This window comes from Ahaetulla prasina, chromosome 4 (genome assembly GCF_028640845.1).
Source record: "Ahaetulla prasina isolate Xishuangbanna chromosome 4, ASM2864084v1, whole genome shotgun sequence".
Lineage (NCBI taxonomy): Eukaryota > Metazoa > Chordata > Lepidosauria > Squamata > Colubridae > Ahaetulla > Ahaetulla prasina.
In genome coordinates this window covers 4,167,463-4,193,081 of record NC_080542.1, presented here as the reverse complement: position 1 = coordinate 4,193,081, position 25,619 = coordinate 4,167,463, and the positions used below count along the sequence as shown (strand labels likewise).

The following is a 25,619-nucleotide window of genomic DNA, read 5'->3' as shown; positions in this document are numbered from 1 at the left end:
AGCGGTAGTCCAGTATTTGTGGGGCTGCCCCAAAGTAGAGGGAGGTCAACCTATTTTCCAAACCTCCTGAAGGCAGGACAAGAAGCAACGGATGGAAACTAATTGAGGAGAGAAGCAACCTGGAATTAAGGAGAAACTTCCTAACAGTGAGGACAATTAACCTGTGGAACAGCTTGCCACCAGAAATTGTGGGGGCTCGAACACTGGAGGTTTTCAAGAACAGATTGGACAAGTCATTTTGTCTCAAATGGTATCGGGTCTCCTGCTTGAACAGGGGGTTGGACTAGAAGACCTCCAAGGTCCCTTCCAGCTCTATTTTGATTGATTGATTGAATTACCCCTGGGAAGGTGTGTTGTAACTTTTGTTGTTAAAACAGTTGTTAACGGAGAATGAGAGTTCTAGTCCCGCCTCAGGCATGAAAGCCGGCTAGGTGACTCTGGGCCAATCACTAGGAGACGGAGAGTTCTAGTCCCGCCTCAGGCATGAAAGCCGGCTAGGTGACTCTGGGCCAATCACTAGGAGACGGAGAGTTCTAGTCCCGCCTCAGGCATGAAAGCCGGCTAGGTGACTCTGGGCCAATCACTAGGAGACGGAGAGTTCTAGTCCCGCCTCAGGCATGAAAGCTGGTTGGGTGACTCTGGGCCAATCACTAGGAGACGGAGAGTTCTAGTCCCGCCTCAGGCATGAAAGCTGGTTGGGTGACTTTGGCCCAATCACCAGGAGACAGTGAGTTCTAGTCCCACCTCAGGCATGAAAGCTGGCTGGGTGACTTTGGCCCAATCACCAGGAGACGGAGAGTTCTAGTCCCGCCTCAGGAATGAAAGCCATCTGGGTGATTCTGAGCCAATCACCAGGAGATTGGGAGTTGTAGTCCCGCCTCGGGCATGAAAGCCAGTTGGGTGACTTTGGTCCAGTTTGTCTCTCTCTCATCCCAGCCCACCTCACAGGGTTGTTGTTGTGGGGAACATAGGACGATGAAAAGGGTTCTGTAATGATCGGTTGCCTTAAAACAATAATAGTAAACAGTCAGGATGCAAATAAATCAATAAACTCGCACCACAAAGCCTCCGATTGGGATACTTTTAATTGGCAATAAATTAAGGGTCTCCGGTTCTGTCCCCCCCCCCCATGTTTCACCCCACCCCACCGCCCAGGAAATCAAGTCAGGATGGTGGTGACGTTCGGGAGCAGTGCGGCCAGCTCTGATTGGATGCCCGGGGTTTGGCACAAGGGGTTTCCTTGCAGGTTGAGCTGAGCCAACGCGGGGAAGGCGGCCAGGCTGCGGAGGGCGGAAGCTCGCCGGATGCCTTGACGGACGCAAAACGAGTTAAGGAAGGCTTTGGTCCGTGAGACCCCCGACCCACCCACCGCCTGTCAATCTCCCCAGCACCGTTCAGGAACCGGCGGTGTCCCCCCGCAAGGATACGGTTGTTACGGAGCGAGAGTTCCTCCAGAGAAGGCAGAGGAGGCAGCCCTTCCAGGCTCTCGATCTGGTTGTCATCGGCCTCCATCACCTGGGGAGGAAAAAAAGCGGAGAAACGGGGAGTCCTCCACTTACGACCGTCCGTTTAGTGACCGTTCGAGGGGACCACAGCGGTAAAAGAAGCGACCATGGCCGGTTTTTTCCAACCTCACGTCCGTTGCAGCGTCCCTCATGCTCAGCAACCGGCATGTACTTACGACGGTTGCAAAAGCGGTCCCAGCATCTCGTTTTGCGACCTTCCGACAAGCAACGTCAAGGGGGAAGCCAGCTTCGCCTCACAACCGGGCTAGTAACTTGACAACGGCAGTGCTTCGCTTAACAACGGTGGCAAGGAAGGCCGTAAAACGGGACACAACTCGCTTAACAACCATCTCGCTGAGCAACGGAATTTGTGGTCGTCAGTCGAGGACTACCTGTACAGCTCATTCACTACAGGTAGTCTGCTTACCACAGGGACCTGAATTTCCGTCATGAAACGAGACGGTCGTTCAATGAGTCACGCCCAACTTAATGGCTTTCCCCTGTTGTTAAGTGAATCACGCAAATCCAACTTCCCTACTGACTCTGCTCGTCGGAAGGTCGCAAAAAGGGATGAGAGGACCCTGGAACACTTGCAACCGTCGTAAGTATGAGTCAATTGCCAAGCGTCTGAATTTGATTCCGTGACCACGGGGACGATGGTTGTAAGTGCGAGGACAGGTCCCAAGTTCCTTTTTTTTTTTTTTGAGTGCCGCCACACCTTTGAACGGTCGCTAAACGGTTTCTGGCTGGCTGGGGAATTCTGGGAATTGGGAATCCTCACAAGCTGAAAGAGGTTGAGAACTACGACTCCCAGAATTCCAATTCTGGGAGTCCTGCAGGCTGGGTTTGCTGGGAATTGTAGTCCGGACATTTCGTTGGTCAATCAATCACTGAATGTGGGGAAGCTGCAATGGTCATAATTCTGAGGACTGATGAAGTCCTCCTTCCCCTTCCCCCCGGAGCTGTTATAATTTTGAACATCCCTTAAATCGGGGCGTCAAACTCAATTTCATTGAGGGCCGCATCAGGGGTGTGATTGACCTCAGGGGGGGTGGGGCATGGCCGACTGGGTGGGCGTGGCCACCTTGGCGCCATTAGTTGGGGCGTGGCTGACTGGGTGGATGTGGCCAGTTTGACGCCACTCCCCAAAATGCTGGCCCGAGGACTCCTCATCGCATTGGTCATCAGGCCAGCGGTTTGGAGAGTCGCGTCAAAACTGGCCACACCCACCCAGTCGGCCACGCCCAAGTAGTGGCGCCAAAGTTGGCCACACCCACCCAGTCAGTCACATGAGCCGACATCCTTACATTTTCCCGGATGGCCCAGAATCCGGTCATATCGCAGACCGTATCCTGCTGTTATCACGGGCCGAATCTGGCCACATCGTGGGCTGGATTCGGCCCGTGGGCTTTGTGTTTGAAACCCCTGCCCAAACTGAACGCTTTTAACTCGAGGAGAACCTGTGCTCAGCTCAGAAAGCAAAGCTGTGGCTGATGGTTTCAGGGTTCCAGGGGCCACCAGGTTGGAGAAGCCGAGCTCCGAAAGAGGGTGAGGGGAGTGAGGCGGCGGGGGGGGGGGAGTAGTAGTCTCACCTCGAGGCAACGCATCATGGCCATTGTGGGGGGGAAGGCCGAGAGAAGGTTATCGGAGAGATTCAGGTGGGTGACCAGCAACAGGTGTTCCAGGTGGCACAGGTTGGTCAGGCCCTAAGGAAAGGAAAGCAAATAAAATCAGAATTTCTTACTGTTTTTTTTTAATTTGAATTTATATTCCGCCCTTCTCCGAAGACTCAGGGCGGCTTACATTGTGTAAGGCAATAGTCTCATCCTATTTGTATATTTATATACAAAGTCAACTTATTGCCCCCCCAACAATCTGGGTCCTCATTTTACCTACCTTATAAAGGATGGAAGGCTGAGTCAACCTTGGGCCTGGTGGGACTCGAGCCTGCAGTAATTGCAGGCAGCTGTGTGTTTATAACAGGCTGCATTAGCCTGGTGAGCCACTTCCCAGCCCTGTTATTTAAACCGCTGAATCCTCTGTATGATACAAGTGGGCACAAAATTTTCAGGAGCCAATATTATTGGAAGCTTGGGAAAAAATTTGGGTTAGAAATGTTAAATTTACGCAGGCACAGAATCTGAGGGAAAATTTTTATAAAACGTTTCATAGACGGCATTTAGATCCTAAGAAATTATCGTGTATGTATCCAGATATGCAAGCAAAATGTTGGAGATGTAATTGTGATGACGCTACATTTTTTCATATTTGGTGGACTTGTAAGGATATAAAGGGCTTTTGGATAAAAAATTGGTGGATTTTACAAAATGTTTTGAAAAAGAAGATAAAAGTTCCTGCCGCAATTTTTTCTGTTGGGAATTATTACGGACTGTACAGTAATTGAGACTAAATTGATTTTAAATCTAATAACAGCAGCAAGATTACTAATAGGACAGTACTGGAAGAAAAAAGAAGTACCTACAATAGAAGAATGGATATTGAAAGTTGCCAATTTGGCTGAGATGTTGAAGATATCAGCCTTTTTGAAAGACAATACGCAAGAAAGATACTTAAAGGAATGGAAAAATGGATTGACTATATTCAAAGTAGATATCAGACTAAGAGTTATCAGACTGCCTTTGAATGATTATGATGTATTATTTTTGATTGTTTTCGGGGGAAGTTAGGAATTGATGATTGTAGGGGTATAATTAAGTTGGGACGAAAAATTTTTAGTTTGTTTTATTTTTAACTATACCTTGTGCTAGTTCCGGGAAGTCGGGGGGGGGGGGATTGTGGAGGGAGGGGGGAGGGGAAAGGGGAAAAAAATTTTCTGTAAAACTTTTTGAATTAAAAAAAAAGAAAAAAAAAAATAAACCGCTGAATCCTGCCTGACTCGATAGGCAGGTAAACTGACTCTCCTGCCAATCGTGGCTTCTTTTCAGTTTTTTGCATATTTTTATAAATATTTTCATTAATTTTTTTTTTTGGGATACACAATCTGACAAACGCACAACATATAACAAACAAATATTTCCTATTTTCCAAACAGCGTTTCTGAGTGGTCTTCTTTCGCTTTTATACCTTTCCCCCCAATATCACACTTGTTATTTTATTTTCTTTCTTATCCCCTTCTCTTTATTTATATTCAATTATCTCATACGAATAGCTTTACTTTTCTAGATTCTTATATATTGATTATTTACATATTGCACATTTTTAATACATTCTGTACATTTCTAATTTCTCCCCTTTTATTTTTTTCCTTTATTTCTAGTCTCAAGCTATTCATACCATTTATTCCAGATTATATAATCATCTGTCTCTTCTTTCTCTGTAATTTCTTTTGTTAACTTGTCCATTTCAGCCCACTCTAAAACTTTCCCTATCGCTTCTTCACCTGTTGGTCTCTTGTCCTGTTTCCAATTTTCTGCGTATGTTATTCGTGCAGCTGTTATAATGTGTAAAATCAGGTATTTTATTTCTTTGGTGTATGTTCTTGTAAAGATTCCTAATAAAAAATGTTTCCAGTTTGCTTTCAGCTGGTTGTTCTGTTATTTTTTCTCGCCGTTTTTTAATATTTGCCCAGAGTTTTTTTGCTTTTCAATATTTTTAATACCAATATGTCACATTTTTCATAGTTCACGTTTTTTAATCTCAGATGCAATCGAATTCTTTTTCCAATCCTCCTTCACTTTTGAATACAGGTAGTCCTCGACTTACAGCAGTCTGTTTAACGACCGCTCAAAGCCATCGCAGCACCGAAAAAAATGTGACACACGACCATTTTCCACAGTTGCCACCTTATAGCGTCCCCCAGGTTCCCGGGATCAAAATTTCAGATGCTCGGTTCATATTTATGACGTTCGCAGTGTCCCAGGCAGTGTGTGTGTGTGTGTGTGTGTGTGTGTGTGTGTGTGTGTGTGTGTGTGAGTGTGTGTGGCGATTCCCTTTTGCGACCGTCGTGACAAAGTTAATGGGGGATGCCGGATTTGCTTAACAACCGTGCTACTCGTGGAAGGAGGCAGAATTCGCTTCACAACTGCCTCGCTTAGCGTTGAAATATTGGGCTCTGTCGCGGTCGTATGTCGAGGACTACCTGTATGGCACGAGGGCTGAGGTTTCTGGGATTGCAACCGACGTGAGGTTTGCACTCAGCACCAGTGACTGTTTTAAATTGGGAGAAAAATGGTGTAGAAATGTCAGAAAAGGGTCTAGGCAGTGGTGGGATTCAGCCGGTTTGGCCAAACCGGTAGTTCAATTGCTGACTGGCCCTGCCCCTTCCCGGAGTCGCCATGCACCGTAGTTTGGCTCCCAGGTAAATGCAGGGAGGCCTCCTAGGCCCAAAACGGAGCAGTGTGTGTGTGTGTGTGTTTGCGGCGCCCCCAATCCCCCCCGCCTGTTTTCACTCCCAGGAGGCTGCAGGGGGGGCCTACTAGGCCCAAAATGGGATATGGGGGGGCAGCGGTGTGTCCCCCCACCCGCAGCCTGTTTTTGCTCCCAGGGGGGTGCAGGAGGCCGAGTGCTCCCCGTCACGCCCACCCAGCCGGTCATCAGGGCAGAGAACCGGTTGTTAAATTATTTGAATCCCACCCCTTGTTGTAGGATCTCCTGCTTGGGCAGGAGATGGGGGTTGGACTAGATGACCTATAAGGTCCCTTCCATCTCTCGTTAATCTGACTTTACAAACCTCTGTTGATCTAACTTTACACAAAAACATCGGGAAATCAAACCGCAATTCGCAGGATGAGGCCTCCCGAAGCCTTCGGTTTCTCCTTCCACAATTACGAGATTTTTTTTTTGCCACGAAAAACGGTCCAAAAATTGACTTTCCACCCCGCAGAAACTTAAGTCTGGTTCCCCGCGAGGGAGAAAAATGGGTGGTTGTTTCCGGCTGGGTATTTCCCAACATCCCTCAAGCGGTGAAGTTGGCCCACCTCGTCCCTTATTTTAGATCATGACCCAATTTCCTTGGCAGCGACGAAAAAGAGGAAGAGGCTGCCACGCTGGGTGACGTCTGTAGCTCAATTTTTGTAAACAGGGGTCCTGGAGTTTGACACCTGTCTGTCTCTCCGTCTCCCTCTGGGTGCGTACTGTCTGCAGAAAAGTGAGGAATACAGATAGGTCCTTGACTTACGACCACTGGCTTAGCGACGGTTTTTGAAATTACAGCGGCACTGAAAAGAAAGGACTTCCGGCCGTTGTTCACACTGACGGCCGTTGCGTGGAAAACGACCGTTCCCAAAGTCAGAATCAGAACTAGGGAATAAAGCTGGAAGGGACCTTCGAGGTCCTCTAGTCCAGCCCCTTGCTCAAGCAGGAGATCCTATCCCATTTCAGAAAAAAAAAATGGCTGTCCGGTCTCTTCAGGAAAAACCTCCAATGATGAAGCACCGGCAACTTCTGGTGGCGAACTGTTCCACAGGTTAACTGTCCTCCCTGTTAGGAAGTTTGGAATGGAATGAAGGAGATTCGATCCTGTGACTCCTTGAGTCACGCGATCCAAAGTCAAAACGCCTGAGAACTGGCGTGTATTGATGGCGGCTTGCCGTAGTCCCGGAGTCGCGTGATCAACTTTGGCAGCCTTCTGACAAGCAACGTCGACGGAGGAGGCGGACCCGCTGAACAATCTTGTGATTAACCCACAACCGCAGCGGTTCGGTTAACAAGAGAGGTCGTAAAACGGGACAAAACCCGCTTAACAACCGTCTTGCTTAGCAACGTTACATTTTGGGACAGCTGCGGCCGTTCGAATTGAGGAACACTTGTATCTGGAGCACCGTTGCCATTGAAAAAATCCCCATCGGTCAATTGCGGAAGGCAGCCTGACGTGGAAGGGCTAACATTCTACGACGAGACATTTTAACCCCATCAAACAAACACACCTGTCTATCTCAGGTCCTTGGGAACGGCTGGATAGGTGCACAAAAATTCCGTATCCCGCCTCGACATCTGGTTGGCTCTTTACAAACTTCGAAGAGATGCCCCCCTTCTGTTTTTTGGTACCCCAAGAATTAACCAGGCGGTCGGATTCCTCGCCGTTCTCCGAGGATGCTCGCTGGCATGTCACCTGGTTCTTAGATCTGCCCACCTGCAGGGACCCTCCATCCCCCTCATTGCTGGCCAAGTACCTTTTGGGACAGGTCTACCACGCGGGAATCGGCGTACTCCATCTTGAGGACGCTGTTCTCAATCAGAAACTTGCTCCGGAGGTCGTTGAGGTACGAGGAGCGCATGGGGTCTGCGGCCTGTTGAAGGAAAAAGCCAGAGGTGAGCATATGAGAGCATCGTTGGCAAGGTCGACACATGAACGTATCCAGGTGGATCGTTTTAGTGTAAAGATACAGCAGGGTTTGTCATCCTTGGCAACTTTTAAGGGGGGTGGGCTTCAACTCCCAGAATTCCCCAGCCAGTAAGCTTGTAGGATAGGTGGATTTCAACTCCCAGAATTCCCTAGCCACTGTGCTTTAAAATGGGTGGACTTCATGCTTTTAAGATGGGTGGACTTTTAATCGCAGAATTCCCTAGCCACTGTGGTTTAAAATAGGTGACTTCAACTCCCAGAATTCCCCAGCCAGTATGCTTTTAAGATGGGTGGACTTCAACTCCCAGAATTCCCTAGCCACTGTGGTTTAAAATAGGTGGACTTCAACTCCCAGAATTTCTCAGCCAGCATGCTTTTAAGATGGGTGGACTTCAACTCCCAGAATTCCCTAGCCACTGTGGTTTAAAATAGGTGACTTCAATTCCCAGAATTCCTCAGCCAGTATGCTTTTAAGATGGGTGGACTTCAACTCCCAGAATTCCTCAGCCAGCATGCTTTTAAGATGGGTGGATTTCAACTCCCAGAATTCCCCAGCCAGCTTGATTTAAGATGGGTGGACTTCAATTCCCAGAATTCCCCAGCCAGTATGCTTTTAAGATGGGTGGACTTCAACTCCCAGAATTCCCTAGCCACTGTGGTTTAAAATAGGTGACTTCAATTCCCAGAATTCTTCAGCCAGTATGCTTTTAAAATAGGTGGACTTCAATTCCCAGAATTCCTCAGCCACTGTGCTTTAAAATAGGTGGACTTCAACTCCCAGAATTCTTCAGCCACTGTGCCTTAAAATGGGTGGACTTCATGCTTTTAAGACGGGTGGACTTTTAATCCCAGAATTCCCTAGCCACTGTGGTTTAAAACAGGTGACTTCAATTCCCAGAATTCCTCAGCCAGCATGCTTTTAAGATGGGGTGGACTTCAACTCCCAGAATTCCCCAGCCAGCTTGATTTAAGATGGGTGGACTTCAATTCTCAGAATTCCTCAGCCAGCATGCTTTTAAGGTGGACTTCAACTCCCAGAATTCCCTACCCACTGTGCTTTAAAATAGGTGGACTTCAACTCCCAGAATTCCTCAGCCAGAATGCTTTTAAGATGGGTGGACTTCAACTCCCAGAATTCCCTAGCCACTGTGTTTTAAAATAGGTGGACCAACTCCCAGAATTTCTCAGTCAGTATGCGTTTAAGATGGGGGGGGACTTCAACTCCCAGAATTCCCTAGCCACTGTGTTTTAAAATAGGTGACTTCAATTCCCTAATTCCTCAGCCAGCATACTTTTAAGATGGGTGGACTTCAATTCCCAGAATTCCTCAGCCAGAATGCTTTTAAGATGGGTGGACTTCAACTCCCAGAATTCCCCAGCCACTGTGCTTTAAAATAGGTGGACTTCAACTCCCAGAATTCCTCAGCCAGAATGCTTTTAAGATGGAGAATCAACATTAATCTATTAGCTATTATTTTAACAAAAATCTTATAATCATTATTTAAAAGTGAGATTGGCCTATAATTCCCAGGTTTAGAACAATCCTGTTCCTCTTTTGGTATCAATGAAATAAAAGAGGTTCTCCATGAGGGGGGAATTCCCCCTCCTAGTTGTATCTGATTAAATAATTCCTTAAGTGGACCTAACATCTCATCCTGTAAATTCCTATAATAACTAACTGTGAGCCCATCCGTACCAGGAGTTTTCCCCATTTTTAATTGTTTAATTACCAAAATAATTTCTTCCGAGGTTATAGGCCGATTCAGTTCATCCGTTTGTTCTAAAGTTAAATTTTTAACCTTATATTCCTTCAAATAATTATCAATATCCCTATTCAATATATTATCTTTAAGATATAAATTTGTATAATATTCTAAAAAAGCTTTTTTAATTTTATCCTGTTGATATCTCTCTTTACCTTTATATTCTATTTTTTCTATAGTACGTTGTTTTGTCTTTTCCTTAAAGTGTATGCTAACCACCTACCAGGTCTATTTGCGTTACAAAAGTATTATGTTTGGCATATTGTATATTTGTTGCCACCTGATCAGCCATTATCATATTAAATTGATTCTGTAGTAACTTTATTGCATCTTTAAGTTTTTGATCATGTGGATTATGTATTAATAATTGTTGTTTCTTATAAATTTCCTCTTCTAAATACCTACGCTGTCTTTGTTGCTTATTTCTCTGTCTATTATTAAGATATATTAATACACCTCTCATAAAAGCTTTACTGAGTCCCAAACCATTTCTATCGATGTTTCATTATTCAAATTATAATCAAAAAATTCTTTCATCTGCTTTTTACATTGATTTACATTATCCTGATATCTAAACAAATTTTCATTTAATCTCCAAGTTCTTCTACCCTCTTTTCCATATTGCAATTCCATCCAAACAGGACTATGATCAGACAAACATCTTGGAAATATCTTAGTTTTCTTCACCCTAAAAAGCAAATCATTAGAAATTAAAATAAAATCAATACGTGAGAAGGATTGATGCCTATCAGAGAAAAAGTATAGTCTCTTTCCTCCAAATTCGCAGTCTCCATACATCTCTTAACTCAAAATCTTCTATCATATCAAAAAAGGATTTAGGCAGCTTTGCATGTGCAGGTATCTTCTTGGAAGAAATTCTCTTGTCCTTTCGTGTATCTATTACTCCATTCCAATCTCCCAATATAATGCACGATTTATAATCCCATAGATTCAACTTATCATATAACATTCTATAAAATTTTTCTTGTTGCTGATTGGGTGCATATATACCAAGCAAGAGAGTACTTTTTGTTTCTATTGTAAGTTCAATAGCAATATATCTTCCGTGAATATCTGCCTCTATTAACTTGGCTGGTATATCTTTTCTCAAATAAACCACTATGCCATGTTTTTTCTCCAAAGCTGAAGCAACAAAATGTTTACCTAACTTTGAGTTTATTAGGTACTTTTGATCTGATAATTTAATATGCGTTTCTTGTAAGCAAATAACATCATTTTTAAATTGTTTCAAATAATGAAATATTTTTCTTCTCTTCTGAGCTGAGTTATCAGACTGTTTTTGAATGATTATGATGTATTATTATTATTTTTGATTGCTTTTGGGGGAAGTTAGGAATTGATGATTGTAGGGGTATAATCAAGTTGGGATGAAAATTTTTTAGCATATGTTTGTTTTATTTTTAACTATACCTTGTGCTCGTTCCGGGAAGTCAGGGGGGGAGGGGGGTTGCGAAGGGAGGGGGGAGGAGGGGGGGAAAGGGGAAAAAAAATTTTTTTGTAAAACTTTTTGAATTAAAAAAAAAAAAGAATGCTTTTAAGATGGGTGGACTTCAACTCCCAGAATTCCCTAGCCACTGTGCTTTAAAATAGGTGGACTTCAACTCCCAGAATTCCTCAGCCAGAATGCTTTTAAGATGGGTGGACTTCAACTCCCAGAATTCCCCAGCCACCGTGCCTTAAAATGGGTGGACTTCAACTCCCAGAATTCCCTAGCCACTGTGTTTTAAAATAGGTAGACTTCAACTCCCAGAATTCCCTGGCCAGCTTGATTTAAGATGGGTGGAATTCAACTCCAAGGAATTCCATGGCCGGCTCTTTCCTTTCCCTTTGCTGAAATCAAGATATATTATGTTTATCGCATTCCCACCAGCTATTAAGAAAGTTACCCTATTTAAAAAAAAAAATGTTGATGAGGATGGTTTGTTCTTTATCCATGCTGTATTCTGGTAAATCCTTGCCGGCTGGGGAATTCTGGGAGTTGAAGTCCACCCCTCTTAAACCTGTCAGAGAAAACACTGGGGTCCCAGAACCTTGCAAAAAAAATAATAATAATAATCTTAAGATCTTTTCTCAAATTCATTTGTCAGCCAGGGACCTTTTGTAACTTCCCTAGAGGGATGTATGAATGAGACGAAGAAAGAAAGGTTGGCTAAAGAAAGTAGGATAGCTTTGCACATGCTCAGGGGTGCTGTTGTCCCGAGAAGGCATCCCACAGAGATGGAGTTGGGACTGAATGGCTTATTATTGTGGCTTTTTTCACTCTGACCCTGATACGTGGTTGGTATCTTAAGGGGGGGGGGGCGAGGAAAAGCTACCAATAAAAAAACGCTGTTTGCTAGTTTGCTTTTTTCTGCTTGTAAAAACCGTATCAAAGAAATAATAATAATAATAATAATAATAATAATAATAATAATAATAATAATAATAATAATAATAATAATAATAATAATAATTTAATTTTTATACCGCCCTTCTCCCGAAGGACTCAGGGCGGTGAACAGCCAGATAAAAAACAATACAATACACTAAAATAAAATCACTATTTAAAAAACTTATTCAATTGCACAATATTGGAAGAAAGAAGACAATTGGAGAATGGATTAGTAAAGTATCAAATTTAGCAGAAATGGCAAAAATTTCTGCCTACTTGAAAGACTGTACACAAGAAAAATATATTTTGGAATGGAGAAAGTGGATTGATTATATTCAAAATAAGTATCAGATTAAAAAATATCAATTAGTTTTTGAGTGAAGTTAGGAATTGCTATGTATTAGAGTTTAAGAAAGAAGGGAATTGATAGTGTGATGGTGTGAAATGGAATATGTTTTATGTTATATTTTAGATTATGTTTGTTAGTTACAATACCCTGTATTCTGTTCTGGGAAGTCTCGGGGGGGGGGAAATGGTGGGGGGGAAGGGGAAGATTATAAATTGATTGATTGCCATTGTACAGGAATAATGGTAGAATTAAACAAGTTGGAATTGTGTAAAGTCGGGACTGCTCGGTAACCACTCCCGAAGGGAAAGGGTAAGGAAAGAGGAGTAAAGGAGGAAGAAAGTAGGTAGGCAGGTGGGTAGGTAGGAAAGAAGGGAGGGAGAAGAAAGGATAGGAGGACAAGAAGAAGGAGAAGATAGAGGGTTAGAAAGGATGGTAGTGAGAAGTGGGAAAGAGGTGGGGAAGTAGGAAAGCGAGGAGAAGGATGGTGGGGAAAGTCGAAGAAGGATGAGAAGGGTAGAAAGGATCAAGGGAGGGAGTGGCGGTCGAGCAGCCCTGATGGAGTACAATTTGAGTATAGGATCGATTGTTGGATAAGTGATTGTATTGTACACTGGTCAAATTGTGGGAATTATTATGGAAAATAAAAAAATTTGCTCTGGAAAAAAAAACCAACTTATTCAATATGGCCTATAAATTAAAATATAAAATACATAATATAATATAAAACTCCATTTAAAATCCAATTAAAAAACCCATTTTATGCCAGTCCTGCTCGGAAGAATAAATACGTCTTCGTATTTAACTTCCCTGCGCAGGCAGGGAGACGTCTTTGCACCTTGCAAATGACGGGAACCCTGATTTCTAAATCAGGTGAACCGGTAGCGGTGACTGCGGGTGGCCGTCCCCCCATTCAGGCGTAAAGACGTCCTATTTAGCCACGTGTTTGAAGCCAGGGGGGATGCGTGGAAGGCGCGTGAGCGAGCAAAACTCATGCACGGAAGGCCGGGTGCACGTGAAAAAGGCGCTCGCGCGCGCGGGAACTGAACATGGGCTCGCGCGGGGCAAACCGGTGGTAAGAATATGGGAAACCCACGCGGCTGGGAGGACAGCGGCCAAATTCCCCAGCCGCTAAAGCAAAAATGTTGCATGCTACACGCGCGAGATTAGCATCCGAATAACGTGGGAGTCACACCAGACTTTTGGTGCGTCTCTCCCAGGCTGACCTTCAAGGCGGCAAAGTAGCGGAGGGTCTCTTGCTCGTAAACCAAGGGGTCCAAAGCCCTCATGAGCAGGATGATGGTTAGGAGACACCCTGAGGAGGAAAAAAAAAAAAAAAAAGGACGGATTAAGGTTTAATCAAGCTACACCCGCCTCACAACTCAAATCAGTGCCGCTAATTCATTCGCGAAACCTCCCGTTATTCCGCATACTTTTCTGGATTGCCCAGCTGCCCTAATTCGGTTGTTGGGTGTCCCGCTAAAAATCGTAAAACATTCCCTTTCTGTTGAATGTTTCCCTTGATCCTCTGTTTAGCGGTAGTCCTCGACTTACGACGGCCATTGGGAAGAGAATTTCCATTGCTCAGGAAAGGAAGGCGGCGGTTAATTGAGTCGCGCCTCGCTTTACGACCCTTTTTTGCATCGTGAATCCCCGGCGTCGTTAAGTGAATCAGGCGGTCGTTAAATGAACCCAGTTCTCCGCCCCCCCCACTGACTTTGCTTTGTGGGAAACTGGCTGGGGAGGTCACGAATGGCGGCCACGTGACCGCCGGGACGCTGCAATTGTCGTAAATAATGCGCTCAAACTTTAATGGCGAGACCGTGGGGATTTTGTGAAGGTTGTAAGTGCGAGGACCGGTTGCGAGTCATTTTTAAGAGTGCTGCTGTAATTCTGAATGGTCGCCAAAGGAACGGTCGTAAGCCGAGGACGACCGGCATCTTTCAAGTTGCTAGTCCTGAAGGATGTTATTAAGACTGGAGGTCCTCGGGGCCAGCTCTTGTGAACCTCTGGACAGGTTCTACAGACTGTCAGGACAGCCTTGAGGACTAGTAACTTAGGGGGGAAAAAACATTGGAGGCCGCTACTGAGGTCTCTTCTGGGAATCCCCCCGAGTTGTGTGGGAGCGAAGGAGATCCCGAACCTACACTTGTTCTCCGGTTCCAAGGCCTGCAGCTCCTTGCACGATTCCAGCTCCGACTGCAGCACCGTTGACTTCTCAATGGAGAGTTCGCACCTGGGGCAAGAGAAGGAGGCCAGGAGGTCAGGAAGGGAGCGGAAGCAAGTCTTTGGCCACTGGGAAGGGAGGAAGGAAAGGGAGAGAAGGAAAGGAGGAAGGGAGGAAAGATAGAAGGGAGGAAGGGAGGAAGGAAAGGGAGAGAAGGAAAGGAGCTAGGGAGGGAGGGAGGAAAGATGGAAGGAAGGAAGGAAGGAGGGAGGGAGGAAGGAAAGGGAGAGAAGGAAAGGGACCAGGGAGGGAGGGAGGAAAGATGGAAGGAAGGAAGGAGGGAAGGAGGAAGGAGGAAAAACGAAGGGAAGAAGGGAGGAGGAGATGGAATGAGAGGAAGGAAGAAGGAGGCGGGAGGGAGGAAGGAAGAAAGGAGGAGGAGGAAGGAGGAAAACGAAGGAAGAAGGAGGGAAGAGATGGGAATGAGAGGAAGGAAGAAGGAGGAGGAGGAAGGAAGAAAGGAGGAGGAGGAGGAAAATGAAGGAAGGAGGAGGAGATGGGAATGAAAGGAAGGAAGAGAAGGGAAGGATGGAAAGAAAGGAAAGGAGGCAAAACAAAGGGAGGGAGGTGGAAGAAGATGGGAATGAGAGGAAGGAAAGGAGGGAGGGAGGGAGGAAAGGGAGAGAAGGAAAGGAAGGAAGGAGGGAGAGAGGAAGGGAAGGGTGAAGAGGGAGGGAGGAAAGAAGGAAGGAGGAGGAGGAGGAGGAGGAAAATGAAGGAAGGAGGAGGAAAGATGAAGGAAGGAAGGAAGGGAAGGGAAGGATGGAAAGAAAGGAAAGGAGGAGGAAAAACAAAGGGAGGGAGGAGGAAGAAGATGGGAATGAGAGGAAAGAAAGAAAGAAGGGGAAAAAAAAGGAAGGAAGGAAGGGGTAGCCATTATGAACCGCTCTCTCCTCCACCTCATTTCCCCCAGTGGCTGAATGATCCGAATTCGATGAAGGGGGGGGGAGGGGGGTAATTTGGCCATTATTGAATATGTATTTTAATTGATATTTTAATTTTGTATATTTCATATTATATTTGTATATTGTTTTAATCTTGGCTGTACACCGCCCCGAGTCCTTCGGGAGAAGGGCGGTATAAAAATTTAAATAATAAATAAATAAAATAAAATAAATAATAAACCGGATTAACCCCCTTCCGAAACCCACCCGAGGCCTTCTTGCTATTCGCAGAAAAGCAGTAGAAAGACCAAAACAAAACAAAACAAAAAAGCTTAAAATTCCCGCTCCGGTGGGGAATTCTGGGCCTTGAAACCCGCCCCCCCGCCTTCCGGCTGGCTGGAGGAATTCTGGGAATCGAAGTCCACCCATCTCAGTGTTGTTGAGGTGGAGAAACAACATCCCACCCCCCACCTTCCCTTAATTTTTGGACCAATGAGCTGAGCCTGCATCCCTTCGGCTCCTGCAACGATGCTCCTGCCTATTGTGTCCCCCCCACTTTTTCAGTGCAGCATTGCTTGGGGATGGGGGGGGGACGACACCCCAATTTGAACTGGCTCACCCCACCCTTCTTACACACACACACACACACACTAACACACACCCATGACATCAGGCCCCGAAGAGGCTTGGTGTGTGAGCGCCTCTCCCAATCAACAACCGGTTGACCCTGGCGGATGGGCTTTCCTCCCCGTTGAGTCAGGCAGGAGAGCTCAGCACTTCCTCCGGCTGAAGGAAGCCCGGAAAAAACTGGGTGGGCCCATCACCCAGGCCTGACTCGGTTTCCCCTTTGGCCCAGCTCACTGGTCCGTCCAGACTGGGCTCCGTCGGTCGGGATAACCCCCAAGGATGGAAAGGGAAGCGAGGGGGGGGGGTTGGGTGGAGAAAGGGGGCGAGGATGGAGACGGGATCGTTTCCCTTCCTCTTCCCCTGCCATTTTTTCCCTTCCTTCCTTCCTTCCCTCCCTCCCCATGCTCCTTCCTTCTTTCCTTGCTCTATCCTTCCTTCCCCCCTCCCCATGCTCTCCTCCCCATGCTCCTTCCTTCCTTTTTCCCCTTCCTTCCCTCCCCATGCTCCTTCCTTCCTCTTTTCCCCTTCCTTTCTTCCTTTCTCCCTTCCCTCCCTCTCCATGCTTTCCTTCCTTCCTCTTTCCTGTCTTTTCTTCCTTCCTTCTTTCCTTCCTTTTTCCCTTTCCCTCCCTCTCTTCCCATGCTCTTTCCTTCTTCTTTTCCCCTTCCTTTCTTCCTTTATCCCTTCCCTCCCTCTCCATGCTTGCCTTCCTTTCTTCCTCTTTCCTGTCTTTTTTTTCCTTTCCTTTTCCCCCTTCCCTTCCTCCCCATGCTCCTTCCTTCCTTCCTTTCCTTTCTTCCTTCCTCTTTTCCCCTTCCTTTCTTCCTTTATCCCTTCCCTCCCTCTCCATGCTTTCCTTCCTTCCTCTTTCCTGTCTTTTTTTTCTTTTTCTTCCTTTCTTCTTTCCTTCCTTGTCCCCTTTCCCTCCCTCTCTTCCCATGCTCCTTCCTTCCTCTTTTCTCCTTCCTTTCTTCCTTTATCCTTTCCCTCCCTCTCCATGCTTGCCTTCCTTTCTTCCTCTTTCCTGTCTTTCTTTCTTTCCTTTTCCCCCTTCCCTCCCTCCCTCCCCATGCTCCTTCCTTCCTTCCTGCCTTTCCTTTCCTTCCTTCCTTCCTCTTTTCCCCTTTCTTTCTTCCTTTATCCCTTCCCTCCCTCTCCATGCTTTCCTTCCTTTTTTTCTCCTTCCTTTCTCCCTCCCTTCGTCTCTTCTACCTTTCTTTCTTCCCTTTCCTTCCTTTTCCCCTTTCCTGCCCTCCCTCCCCATCCTCCTTCCTTCCTGTTTCTTTTTCCTTCCTTCTTTCCACTCCCCATGCTCTTTCCTTTCCTCTTTTCCATTTTCCTTCCCTTCCCTTCCTTCTCTCTCTCTCTCTCTCCTTCCCTCCTTTCCTACTACTTAAAAACCTGGCAGGGAGCTGTGTGTCTGAGCAGAACGGAGGAAGGAGAGCTCCATCGGTCACTTTATGCTTTACTTGAAATACGAGATATACAGGTAGTCCTTGACTTCCGACAGTTCGATTAGTGACCATTCCGAGTTACAACGGCACTGAAAAATGCGACTTATGACCGTTTTTCGCACTTATAACCGTTGCAGCCTCCCCAGGGTCACAGGATCAAAAGTCAGGCAATCGGTAACAGACTCATATTTACGACGGTCGCAACGTCCCGGGGGTGGTGGTGGGGAGGGTCACACGATCTCCTTTGGCGACCTTCCGACGAGCAAAGGGAAGCCGGGTTCACTTAACAACCGCGGGACTCGCTGAACAACTGCAGCGATCCACTTACACGACGGTGGCAGGAAAGGTCGGAACATGGGTCCAAAACTCGTTTGAAGAATTCTCTCTCTCTCTCTCTCCCTCAGCAGCAGAAATTCGGGGCTCCATCGTGGCCGTAAGTCGAGGACTACCTGTAGCAGGGGTCTCCAACCTTGGTCCCTTTAAGACTTTTGGACTTCAACTCCCAGAGTTCCTCAGCCAGCTTTGCTGGCTGAGGGACTCTGGGAGTTGAAGTCCACAAGTCTTAAAGGGACCAAGGTTGGAGACCCCTGACCTGTAGGATGGACTGATGGGTGTGGAGGTTGTTGCACAACGTGGTTGCGTTGCGTTCCTGAAGGACGGGCCTCTTGCGCCTTCTCCCTTTGCTCTGCCAAGATTTGCTGCGGTGGCGGAAGCTTGTTACACGGGGATTAGCTACCTGTCTTTTTCCCAGGAGCTTGGAGGTGTTAAGTAGAGATTAGCAGGCCTCTTTCCCTCCCTTCAGTAAAACTAGGGAGTCAAATCGGCCTCGAGAGGATTCGTATCCTAAAGCGGCCGTTTCTCAAAATGCAGCCACTTTAAAGTGGGTGGACTACAACTCCCAGAGTTCCCTAGCCAGCATTGGGTGGACTTCAACTCCCAGAATTCATTAGCCAGCATTGGGTGGACTTCAACTCCCAGAATTCATTAGCCAGCATTGGGTGGACTTCAACTCCCAGAATTCATTAGCCAGCACTGGGGTGGACTTCAACTCCCAGAATTCATTAGCCAGCATTGGGTGGACTTTAGCTCCCAGAATTCCCTAGCCAGCATTAGGTGGACTTCAATTCCCAGAATTCCCTAGTCAGCATTGGGTGGACCTCAATTCCCAGAATTCATTAGCCAGCATTGGGTGGACTTCAATTCCCAGAATTCATTAGCCAGCATTGGGTGGACTTCAATTCCCAGAATTCATTAGCCAGCATTGGGTGGACTTCAATTCCCAGAATTCATTAGCCAGCATTGGGTGGACGTCAATTCCCAGAGTTCCCTAGCCAGCATTGGGTGGACTTCAATTCCCAGAATTCCCTAGTCAGCATTGGGTGGACCTCAATTCCCGGAATTCATTAGTCAGCATTGGGTGGATGTCAATTCCCAGAGTTCCCTAGCCAGCATTGAGTGGACTTCATCTCCCAGAATTCATTAGTCAGCACTGGGTGGACTTCAACTCCCAGAGTTCCCTAGCCAGCATTCTTGGAAGTGCTTTGCCAACACATTTCATCCCATGGATTAGCAAAATGAGAAAGGACCCACATCCACCAAGACGCCAACCGGCTAACCATTTTCCTTGTGTCCACCGTTGGCCTCCCTTCCTTGATGCTCCACCTGACCTGCATCTTTTGCCGAGACCCCCAGCACCCTCAAGTCTCTTCTCCCTCCCTTTAGCGTGTTGTGTGAACCCGGCCCAAGACCCCATCCCGAAATTTTGGCCAGCTCCCTTACCTGAACACCTGTTCCTCCGTCACCGAATCCTGGTTCCAGCAGTCCTTGTGGCCTGGGAGGGGTGGGAAAGAGAGAGAGAGAGAGTGGGGAGGGGGAGAGGTCAGGGGTCCGGCTGCGGACGCTGGAAAATGGGGGTGGGTGGGTAGAGAAACAGGGGTGGGGGTCACATCACCTTTGAAGAGGACACATTCCTTCTGTACGTGTCCCTCAGCCCAGAGGACACGAAAGGTGTGTTGAGGCCAGTGGTCGTTGAGGGCAGAGGTTGGCAGGTCACAAAGCTGGGGAAGTGGCCGGATTTAAGGAAAAAACCAAAAAAAACCCAGAATTCTGGAAAATGGCAAAAGCAGTTGCCCGGCTTCCTGTTTCGTATTCAGGCAGTTCTGGACTTACGTCGGTTTTTTTTATTTACTTATTTATTTTATTAAATTTTTATACCGCCCTTCTCCCGAAGGACTCAGGGCGGTGTACAGCCAAAATAAAATACAGAATATATACAATTAAAAGAATTTAAAATGAACTATTACTAAACGGCCGATAATTTAAAAATTTAAAATATTACTAAAACCCCAATTTAAAATCAACTATTTATGCCAGTCCTGCTTGAATGAATAAATATGTTTTTAGCTCACGGTTCATTTAGTGACCGGGTGAAGTCCCAACGGCAGATAGAACCAAGTGACTTATTGGCTGTTTTTTCCCCCCCGCCCCACGCTTACGACCGTTGTGGCATCCCCAGGGTCACGGGAAGCCGAATTCAGACCCTTGGTAAATGACTCGTCTTTACGACGAGGGTGTGACGCGATCCCCCTTTTACGACCTTCCGACGAGGAAAGTCAAGGGGCAAACCAAATTCACTGAAAAACCCAATTTCTAACTTAAAGTCGTAAAATGGGAACAAACCTCCCTTAACCACTGTCCTGCTTAGCGACGGACGTTTCGGGCACAACGGTGGTCGTTAAGTCGAGCGTTACGGTCGCCCCCCTCCTCGAATTCGCAGCCCTCCTATTTCTGCTAAAATCGTCATCGGTATTCTTGAACTGGTTTCTGAATCCCCAGAAAAATACAATAATAATAATTTTATCGTCACTTTGAATGTACGCTAATCGGCCTACATTAAAGTGAGATTTAATTGCATACGGCTCTCAAAGGGTCACTACCTCCAACATACACTACATAATATAACGGGATAAATAAATAAAGATAAATATAGAATTATGCATATATCCACATATACCGTGTTTTCCCCAAAATAAGAGACCTGATCTTATATTAATTTTTGCTCCAAAAGACACATCAGGGCTTATTTTCTGATTAGCTCTTATTTTCGGGGAAATACGGTACTAAATGCATCCATCTGGCTGACAATCTTAACTGGGGCTTATTTTGGGGGTAGGGCTTATATTATGAACATCCTGGAAAAATCATGCTAGGGTTTAATTTTCCAGTCAGGTTTTATTGTTCGGGAAATCGGGTATTTTATGTCACAGAGAAGCAGCAGATGTATTCCTGTACACAATGAGAAGATTCATTTTCAAATGAAGCTGCTCTTAAGGGATTTCTGAGCATGTTCAGAGTTTTTTTTTAAAAAAAACAACAATACTAAAACCAAGTTTTTCAAATTGCATTTTTCCCCTTTACCTTTACAAAGGTATCTAAATATGTGGCCATATTATATTTTGTTTTTTAAAAAAACTTTTTATATAATTTCTAATCCTGTTTTTTATTTTCAGTATTGTGGCTGGTGGCTCAACAGACTAAGTCTGTCTGTTATTAACACAGTTGCTTGCAATTACTGCAAGTTCAAGTCCCACCAGGCCCAAGGTTGACTCAGCCTTCCATCCTTTATAAGGTAGGTAAAATGAGGACCCAGATTGTTGGGGGCAATAAAAGTTGACTTTGTATATAATATATACAAATGGATGAAGACTATTGCTTAACATAGTGTAAGCTGCCGAGTCTTCGGAGAAGGGCGGGATATAAATTAAAAAATAAAATAAAATTATTTTTTTATAATTTTATTTATGATTTTTTTCCTTTAACACCCGTAAGTGCTTGGTGAACAGTGTATTTATCGGGGCCGATATACTTTGCATACAATTCTGATAATAATATGACCATTTAAGTATACTTAATTGTAATTTTTCAACTTCTAACATTTGTGTGTATATAGCAGGGGTCTCCAACCTTGGTCCCTTTAAGACTTGTGGACTTTAACTCCCAGAATTCCTCAGCCAGCGGCTGAGGGACTCTGGGAGTTGAAGTCCACAAGTCTTAAAGGGACCAAGGTTGGAGACCCCTGCTATATAGAGTAATTATAATTTGTTCTATTATGTTTCAGGATACATAATACTATTCTTCCCAATTTCTATTTTCCACTTCTTTTTTCTAACGCTTAAGAAAATAACCACAATGTTTAAAAATATTCTGTATCGCTTAATGAAATAATATGTTAAACATGTTAAAAAATATTCTATATTCTATATATAATATAATATATTCTATATTCTATTCTGAGTCCTTCGGGAGATTGGGCGGTATAAAAATTTGATTAAAATAAATAAATAAAATAAAAATAAATTCTATATCTATCCATCTGTTGCCCTTTTTAAAATTTCAGCTCTTATGAACTTTTTCGTGAAACTTTCCTGCTTCTCCTCTGGTATCTTGTGACTCCTTTTATCATGTTTATTTAATCTAAATATTTCCTCTGCCACATCATCTGTCTCTTGCTGTTGAATCTCCCATCCACAATTCCCCCATCATTTTTTAGATCTTTCTCTTTATTCTCTTTTAATTTTTTTAAAAAATATTCTGTTTGTTCCGTGTTAAGCGATGATTGTTCTCTCTTCCATCTCTCTGTCTGCTTGTATCATTTTTGGAATTAACTCCTCTATTCTCAGTATTTTATATGACCCAAAGGCAGTGAGTTTCACATTATGCTGCTACTGGTTCGCCCCGTGCGCGTGTCTGCCTTCCGTACATGCGCTGTGCTCGCGTGCGGGCCTTCCGCGCATGCGCCCGGCCTCAAAACATGTCTAAATAGGATCGCATAGGGCCAGGGCGGCTGGGCTGGTCCACTCGCAATTTTCGCTACCGGTTCGGGCGAACCGGTTTGAACCGAGATAGGCTTCGAATCACGGTCACACGATTAAAATGTGGATGGTTGGCATCCAACAATGATTGCAGGACCCCGGGGTCATCTGATTGCCACGGGTGACCTTCCCATAAGCAAAGTCAAGCCGGATTCGCTTAATGACCGTACGATTCACTTTAACAACCGCCGGGATACGCTTAGCCTGTATAAATAGCCAGCTTGAAAATTCACATAAAACAGCTGCCTCTTTGCTGGGCTACGCCGTGCTCATTGGAGACATGAAGTAGACTAAAGTACACAATATATGGGTTCTAAAGTAGTAATTATTTGAAAATTGTTGGAATTCCTTTAATCCTGCACATTCCTCTGCAGGAATCTTGCTAAACGGACTCTGTGGGAATCTTTCTTTTCCATTTTAGGAAACGCCTAAAGTGACGTTTTTTCCAACCTTCGCCATTTTAAAATGGATGGACTTCAACTCCCAGAATTCCCCCAGCCAGTCATGCTGGCTGGGGGAATTCTGGGAGTTGAAGTCCATCCCTCATCAAGTAACCCAGGTTTATAAACACCGTCTTAAGAATCTGATTTAATCTTTTCCCAACTCTTTTCTTGTTTTGACCTTCCGTCTCTCTGCCTAAAATAGATCTCTCTTAATCTGGTCTCTGGAGAGCAATTAAATCCACTCTGATCTCTCTGGGCTAATAAGCAAATTAAAAATTCCTGGAATTCTGCAACAGCCTTTGAGTGTAAAGCCCACAGGCCGACAAGTCCTCGTCTTACGACCGCAACCCGAGCCCGAAATCCCTATCGCTAAGCGACACCAGTTGTTAAAAATGTGCTTTGTCTCTTTTTACGACCTTCTTTGCTATCGTTGTTAAGCAAGTCAGGGCCGTTGTTAAGATAGGGACACGGCTTGTTCAGTGAATCCGGCTTTCCCTGTCGACTCGGCTCATCAGAAGTACGGCCGTCATAAATGTGAGCCCGTTGCGAAGTCTCTCAATTTGAACACATGACCATAAATAGAACAGAGCTGGAAGGGACCTTGGAGGTCTTCTAGTCCACCCTCCTGCTCAAGCAGGAGAACCTATACTATTTCAGATAAGTGGCTGTCTAGTTTCTCCTTAAAAGCCTCCAGTGTTGGGAGCATCCACATCTTCTGGTGGCCAGCTGTTCCACTGGTTAATCGTCCTCACTCTTCGGACGTTTCTCCTTAATCCCAGATTGTTTCTCTCCTAGATTACTTTCCAACCGTTGTTTCTTGTCTTGCCTTCTGGTGCTTTGGAGAATAATTGGAACCCCCTGGGTCAGTTTGACCCCTGGGTCACTGCAATGGTCGTTAAGTGTGACAAAGGGCCGTAAGCCACTTTTCTCAGTGCTGCTGTAACTTCGAACGGTCGCGAAACAAATAAGTGGTTTCGCATGATTTTACCACCGGTTCGCCGGGCACCGAAAATGTGAGGGTGCGTGCCTTCCGCGAACCCGTGTGGCCTTCTGCACATGCTCGTGCGCACGGCTAGCTAAATAGGACAGCATAGTGCCGAGACAAGTGGGCGGGGCCGCTCACAGGTCGGCCATTACCGGTTCCCCCGAACCGGTCCGAACCGTCTTGAGTACAACCGCCGGTTGTAACTCAAGGCCTACTTGGATAGATTTTTTTTTAAAGGCAGCCTGGATACTTTATGCATTCATTAACTAAAGAACGTCCCCATTTGTTTCTCTGCTCCCCAATAAATCCATCAATGGCTCGTCCTTGGCCAACCGAGTCACAAAAGATACCCACATATATCCCGGTTTATTTTTCCTATCCGGTGTACGCCAACGCACTACCAGCGGAGACTCGTCTCCGAACACGATCAGGTCATGCGACGCCGGAGCTACCTAAAAAAAAAAAAAAAAAGGAGAGAAGGAAACGGGTCACCGCGGCTGGCGGGCTTCTGAAAATCTTTTTTTTTTCCCCTCGGGAGCCTCTGGAACTCACCGCCACAGGATGAGAGAAGGCCACGGCCAGGGAGGTGTTTTCCCTGTTGACGTAGACGCAGCGAATGGTTGGCTCCGGATCACCTAAAGAAAGGACGGAGTGGGAAACAAAAGGCATCCGGACAGGGAGTGGAAGATGGGCTTTGTTCAATGCCTCCCGTACCGGGAGCGGAAAAAAGAGTTTTATCTCCCGGAATTTTTAGCTGGGGCGGAATTCTGAAAGTTGAGGTTTCCCCAGGCCTGCAAAGGTCTCTAATTCAGGAGAATGTCAATAAAACAGAATATTTGCAGGACAGGGGTGAACCGCGGGGGATTTAATTGCACACGTTTCGTGACCCGACTGGGGAACGTCCAAAAGTGCTTAAAAGGGAACGGGTTTCCCAAAACTGCTTTTTCAAGAGGGAACTGGACTTGTTGTTTTTTTTTCCCCCTTAAAGACATTTCGCTTCTCATCCAAGAAGCTTCTTCAATTCTGGCTGAATGGCGGAGGAGGGAAGGATTCCGATTCCGTTGCAGTCATCTGGTCGTTAGTACTCCCTCTTGAGAACTCTCGAAGCCACTTGGGAGGTTTAGTTTGAAAAAGCACCTTTTCAAAATAAACCTGGATGACTGAGAATCTCCATGAGCTTTCCGGTATGATGAGGGAGGCGGAGGGAGAGGGGAAGGGGGAGGAGACTGTGGGGTCCTTGGTGGCTTCTGACCTTGGCTGTTTCCCTCCGGACGTTTCATGACCCAACTAGGTAACATCATCAGCACTAGAAGGGAGGGGGGTTTGCGGAGAGGAGGGTGGGGAGGGGGAGCGGGGGAGGAGGACTCTAGGGTCCTTGGTGGTCTCTGAGCTTGGTGGTTTTCTTGCAGACGTTTCATGACCCAGCTAGGGAACATCATCAGTGCTAGAAGGGGAGAAGGAGGAGGAGGAAGAAGAAGAGGAGGAAGAAGAAGAGGAGGAGGAGGACTGTGGGGTCCTTAGTGCTCTCTGAGTTTGGTGGGTTTCTTGCAGACATTTTATGATCCAGCTAGGGAACGTTATCAGGGCTAGAAGGGAGTGGGGTTTGGGAGGAGGAGGAGGAAGAGGAAGAGGAGACTGAAGAGTCTGGTGCTATCTGAGGTTGGTGGTTTTCTTGCAGACGTTTCATGACCCAGCTAGGTAATATCATCAGTGCTAAAAGGGGGGGGGAGGAGGAGGAGGAGGAGGAGGAGGAAGAAGAAGAAGAAGAAGAAGAAGAAGAAGAAGAAGAAGAAGAAGAAGAAGAAGAAGAAGAAGAAG

General features: G+C 45.8%; 1 protein-coding gene across 3 annotated transcripts in view; it reads right to left on the bottom strand.

Annotated features, from left to right (window-relative positions):
- Positions 1 to 1,158: 1,158 nt before the first annotated feature.
- RABGGTA (Rab geranylgeranyltransferase subunit alpha) overlaps positions 1,159 to 25,619 on the bottom strand; it is a 38,765-nt gene continuing 14,304 nt past the window's right edge. For all 3 annotated transcript variants that reach the window (XM_058181160.1, XM_058181159.1, XM_058181161.1), the window contains 10 exons: positions 24,354 to 24,436; positions 24,152 to 24,253; positions 19,454 to 19,559; positions 19,282 to 19,333; positions 14,458 to 14,546; positions 13,537 to 13,625; positions 7,637 to 7,753; positions 3,098 to 3,211; positions 1,428 to 1,515; positions 1,159 to 1,308 (listed from right to left, as the gene is read on the bottom strand). In XM_058181160.1, coding sequence (XP_058037143.1) covers positions 1,160 to 1,308; positions 1,428 to 1,515; positions 3,098 to 3,211; positions 7,637 to 7,753; positions 13,537 to 13,625; positions 14,458 to 14,546; positions 19,282 to 19,333; positions 19,454 to 19,559; positions 24,152 to 24,253; positions 24,354 to 24,436 — 989 coding nt within the window. In that variant the 3' untranslated portion in view covers position 1,159. The remainder of the gene's footprint in view (positions 1,309 to 1,427; positions 1,516 to 3,097; positions 3,212 to 7,636; positions 7,754 to 13,536; positions 13,626 to 14,457; positions 14,547 to 19,281; positions 19,334 to 19,453; positions 19,560 to 24,151; positions 24,254 to 24,353; positions 24,437 to 25,619) is intronic.